The sequence below is a fragment of the Austrofundulus limnaeus genome, unplaced genomic scaffold, assembly GCF_001266775.1.
Source record: "Austrofundulus limnaeus strain Quisiro unplaced genomic scaffold, Austrofundulus_limnaeus-1.0 Scaffold111, whole genome shotgun sequence".
Taxonomy (NCBI): Eukaryota; Metazoa; Chordata; class Actinopteri; order Cyprinodontiformes; family Rivulidae; genus Austrofundulus; species Austrofundulus limnaeus.
The window spans coordinates 170,924-176,455 of record NW_013952513.1 but is presented as its reverse complement, the minus strand read 5'-3'; the positions used below and the strand labels follow the sequence as shown (position 1 = coordinate 176,455).

The following is a 5,532-nucleotide window of genomic DNA, read 5'->3' as shown; positions in this document are numbered from 1 at the left end:
AAAATATAGTTGTATCTGCAACTGTATTTGATCATGTTTTGAACTTTTAAAATATTGCATGATAGAATCAGAAGTTGCACTTCGTATTAGTGATAAACTGGCATTTTTTTGATGGGTTATTTTCATTTTTTCTTCTACTTTTCATTTAAAATAAGTTTCCATTCTCAGCAGGTTTCTAAGTTTCTTCTTCTACTTATTAAAAAAGTTGTTAAACATCTGAGTGGTGCACTACTGCTACTAGTGGTGAGAAAGTGTATTGCACCATATTCAAAATCAATGCGGCCCCACGGCCCTCTGCGGCCCAAAAGTTAAAAACTGTTGTTCTTTTGAGGCCCTCAAGGTGGCGCTCGTGGGCCACGGCCCATAGGTTAAGAATCTCTGCTGTAAGGGACCTGTATTTGCTGAAGTTTTGTATGTACACAGATCAGGATGATTGTTTTAAAATAAAGTCAGGAAAAGAGTTTCTAGCCCTGCAGTTCTTCCTGTCCAGGTTTTCCAAAGGATATTAAAAGGCTCTTTCAGAAGACGTTAAATGGCTGAACAGCCTATAACGTGTTGATGCTCTGTCTGGCAGTTCAGAAGTCACTGACAGAGATGTTTTATTACTGCCACTCAAACACATTTTTAGAGAACATCAGTGCAGGATGAAGAGAGGTGGAAAAATACGCAGCTGCTCTGACGTGTTGCTGTCACTCAATCTGCTGATGAGACCAGCAGGAGTCACAGAACGGCTCTTGCCCCTTGTTATGTCCCACTGATCAAAATACATCCAAGTAGTCTACATCATTTTAGAGTTTTAATTTTCACAATAACCTTACTCATCATGGTTGTTTCTGCTTTGATGCATACTTTATCCAGTCTTTGAGCTGACAAAGTTTGTATTTATTTTCTCCTCTGCCTCAAGGAGCTGGCAGGTCTTGGAAAAAAAAACACACATACAAAAAAAGTTTAAACCTCAGATCTATATTGGTTTGACTTAAGAAACCCACAACTGGGTGATCCACAAAGCTGTCAGTCAGCATTAGCCAACCCACCATTTTCACTACGGACAAACTGCACTATTAGTACATCATCCTTTAATATATCTGTTTTTCTGTTTGTTGTTGAAGCTAACAGGATTTGTTTTTTCATACATCTTGTCTTTTTGTTTTCCGTCAAGCAATGTCTCAGCATTCAAGCACTATTTCACAACTGTCCCTTCACTAAATGTTTTTTTATCTTCATCATCTGCCGCTTATCTGTAGTCGGGTCATGGAGGCAACATGTCCAGGAGAGAAACCCAGACATCTCTCTACCAGCAATACTTTCCAGCTTGTCCTGGGGGACCCGGAGGCTTTCCCAAGCCAGAGAGGATACACAATGAAATTTGCTGATCACCCGGGGATCTTCCCTGGGCCTCCTACCAGTGGGACATGCCTGGAAAACCTATAAAGGGAGGCATCCAGGAGGCATCCTAATCCAATGAACTGCCTCCACTGACTCAAAGAGCACGAAGGAACCTCATTTCAGCCACTTGTATCCAGGATCTCGTTCTTTTGGTCATGATCCACGCCTCATGACCATAGGTGAGGGTTGGAACGAAGACAGACCAGTAAATCGAGAGCTTTGCCTTTCGGCTCAGCTCTTTCTTCACCATGACTGACCGAAGCAATGCCCTCATTACTGAGGATGAGGCCCCAATCCGTCAATCCATCTCCCGCTCCATCCTACCATCACTCATGATCAAGACACCCAGATACTTGAACTCCTCCACTTGAGTCAGAGACTCTCCCTTGACCCAGAAGGGGGCATTCCACCCTTTTCTGGTCAAGAAACATGGCCTCAGGTTTAGAGGAACTGACTCTCATCCCAGCCGCTTTACACTTGATTACAAACCGCCCCAGTGCCCCCCGAAGGTCTTGGCCTGAAGATGCCAGCAGAACCACATCATCTGCAAAAAAGCTAAAGCGAGACCCTGCGGTTCCCAAACCAGAGACCCTCCTCTCAACAACTGCATCTTGAGTTGTTTTCCATAAACACTAAACAGGATTGGAGACAAGGGACAGCCCTGACAGAGTCCAACCCGCACTGAAAACGAGCTCGACTTTCTGCCAAGGATGTGAACACAGCTCCTGCTTTGGTTCTACAGGGTCTGGATGTTCTTAATCTCAATCCAGACACTCCATACTCCCTCAGCATCCCCAACTGAATGCCTCAAGAAACACGGTCACAAGCCTTCTCCATCTCCTTCTTTTACGTTGTACCAAAATCCACCATACCTTGAGTGAACCTTCCTTTGCAGGTCACTGGACTGTGAAAGTACTTGTGATGATGGGCTTGCAGTTTGTTTAATTTGCGTGCTCTCTGCTCAGACTTCAGTGCATAACAGAAGAGCTGTGCTTTGTTTCGTAGTGGTGCTTCATGTTGCCACTTTTATTTAATCTGAATGTTTCTGAGAATGTGACAAACAAGGTTTGAACTTCCTGCCAAAGAATGAGCATAAATTTCTCTGTGCATTCATCATTAGAACTTAGATTTTCAGCATCAACTTTTCTTAGTTTGGAGCAAGATACTGTATACTGTCACCTCCACAGTGAAGGAAATTATTTGATCCCAATAAAACCACTATCTGGTTAATATGAGGCAATAAAACCACTATCTGGTTAATATGAGGCAATAAAACCACTATCTGGTTAATATGAGGCAATAAAACCACTATCTGGTTAATATGAGACATAAAAGCACTATCTGGTTAATATTAGGCATAAAAGCACTATCTGGTTAATATGAGACATAAAACCACTATCTGGTTAATATGAGACATAAAACCACTATCTGGTTAATATTAGGCATAAAAGCACTATCTGGTTAAAATGAGGCAAAAGCCACTAAGGTTAACCTTAGAGAAAATGTCATGGTTAGCGCTAAAGACACCGCCCTCCGACAAGTGTATAATGTGGCCTTCTAATAGGTCAATGGGTAGAGCGTCGGACCACAGAGTGGGAGACCAGGGCCCAAGACCGACACAGACAGCAAGAGCAAGGAACGCCACCAGGGAAGGACAAAAAAATTATTAAAATATGTTTTGGTTATTTACACAGTCATTGTCATTGATATATTAACCCACTAGGGGGCACTGTCGAGACAGTCTGAAGCCTAGAAGGCACAGTAGGGACATTCTGAAGCCATTGTATGGGACTGATAAAATCATGACCCCCTGGCTCACTGCACAGGGTAAACAAAACATTTGGTTGGCTCAGTTGAGTGCAGCTGTTGCCATACACACTGTCTGCATATCAGCACTTAAGACGTCTGTCGCTAGAAAAAAATGTATCTTGAAAATTATCTATGTTCATGTATTTACCAGATTGAGCACCAGTCAGGACAGAGCCCTTACTCGGTCTGGCTTCTGACCTAGGGAAGGTGGGAATGCCTTCCCTAGATATTGTAGATGTGTGATTAGTTGTGTGTGAAAATTCCAGACATTTCCTAAACATTCAGATCAGGTCCATCTGACACCATCAACCGTTCCAAGTTCAATGTCAATTAAATGCCCTTTCTCCCCTTTTCGGATTCTAATTTTGAACTTCAGGAAGTTGTTTTAATCACTTTGAGAGGGTTAAAAACAGAGCAGTCCTTATCAATCATCCAACCCAAAACATGTTCTGTTTGAATAAAACCCTTTACACCATTCATTCTTTTAGACCTGAGACTTGTTTATGACTTGAGATCTGAGAGGAAATCCTTCCTGTGTTGTAGTTTGCTGGAGTCAGAACTGGAAAATCTTCAGGCTCAGCTGTCCAGATTTCAGCTGCAGGTGAACTCTGTCACTGAGGATATCGTAAGCATGGAGAACAGCCTAAATAACACCATCAAGACCCTGAAGAAGACTCAGGTTAGTGAGGAGTAAACCCACCCAGGTTGTGTAGCTTATTCGTGCTGTTTTATTTTCAGTCTTTTCTCTCCGGGCTGACTGTTGAGGCTTGTTACTGAGCAGCAATCATGAGGGAGTCTCCAAAACGTCTAGAAATATTTATTGGGATCCTCTGTTTCCTGCTGTTCTTATTTATTGCTTGAGTTTTTAACATGTTAAAAAATTGCATAATTGTTTTTCAGATCTTTCTTAATTCAGTTTCTGTGAATCTAAAGTGGTAAATCTGCATTTTGCTCTCCTTATGACAGAAAATATGAACATACTGACCTGAATGTCAATGACTAAAGATCTCACCTATAAAAACATTATAAATATAAAAAAATTTAATTATTGAAATTAAATAATTATTAAAAAGGAACTGGTGCAAATTTGCCAACCTACATTTCTAAAGTGTACTTCGGTAGACCTCTAAGGTCCAAGCCTGCTCCAGAGGNGGGCGAGGGTGTCTGCCGCGGATAACAGAGCAGGCAGGAGGGGGAGAGGACGAAGAGAAGAGCGGTGGACTTATTTCTAATTTTATCTAACTTATTTAATTTTATTTTTATTGTTTTTATCATCCTGCAGCTCTGAGGGAAATTAATTTGAAGCTGAGTTTTTTAAAAATAAAAATTGTTAGATTACTCTAAAGCAAAATGAGGGAAAATCTGTGTAAATTACAGACATCCTTTCACGTGAGCAGCTGTCAGTCAGCAACTGTCATCCTCCAGACGCATGATGGAGCGTGGCTGAGCCAGCCAATCACTTTTGTTGACATTGATCAGCTGACTGATTTAAATACATCTTAACATTCATGAGGTACTTTGCATTGACTGTTTATGGTTGAGTGTGGGCGTGTAGAGAGTAGAACCTGAGGCGGGACCTCGTGCGCAAACTCTGATGTGCGGCTGTGATTTATAAAGGAAAGATGCACAGAAACGTGCGTACACACAGTTTTATAAATCTGAAAATTTTTTTTGGCATACATCATTTCCACCTTTTGGCCGTAGGCTCACTTTTAGTATGGTTTCCACGCAATCCTTTATAAATGAGACCCCTGGTTTTTGTCACATCTTTCTGATCACAGTAAGCTTTACATCCTTCTGCTGTTTTCTCTAAGTTTTTCTGAGCAAAGAAAAAAAGTGTTTTTCAGATGTTTAGATTAGATTAGATTAGATTAGATTAGATTAGATTAGATTAGATTAGATTAGATTAGATAAGATTAGTTTAGATAGACCTCTATTTGTCATTGTACAGAGTACAATGAAATTACAGGTCAGTCAGATTAGACCAGTCATGTACTGTTGAGTGGTGTAGGCAATCACTACACCGACTTCACCTGGTTGTTTGAACAGATGTAGAGGGAGTGTCGTCTATCTGTCATCATCTTGAAAGAGAAGACAAAAGAGAAGACACCTGTGGACTCATGGTGTTGCATGAATGGACATGAGTACTAGAGACAGTTTAATGTCCCAGTCCCTATGGCTTGATGCAAGGTACTTCTTTAGATGTCCTGATGCATCTCAGTAATCCAGATAGAAAATTCAAAAAGAAAAATATGTAGGTCCTCTGGACGAGTTCTTTAACCCTCTAAGATAGACGCCCACTCTGGAGCGGGCAAAGACGTGACACATTTAAAGGGC

The 5,532-nt window shown here is 41.2% G+C and overlaps 1 protein-coding gene across 1 annotated transcript in view; it reads left to right on the top strand.

The window, feature by feature from the left end:
* The window catches only part of LOC106521543 (structural maintenance of chromosomes protein 6), a gene marked incomplete at its 3' end in the record, with an annotated part of 65,483 nt that extends 61,609 nt beyond the window's left edge, over positions 1-3,874 (top strand). The window contains 1 exon segment of the mRNA XM_014014170.1: positions 3,739-3,874. Coding sequence (XP_013869624.1) covers positions 3,739-3,874 — 136 coding nt within the window.
* Between the last annotated feature and the right edge of the window lie 1,658 nt (positions 3,875-5,532).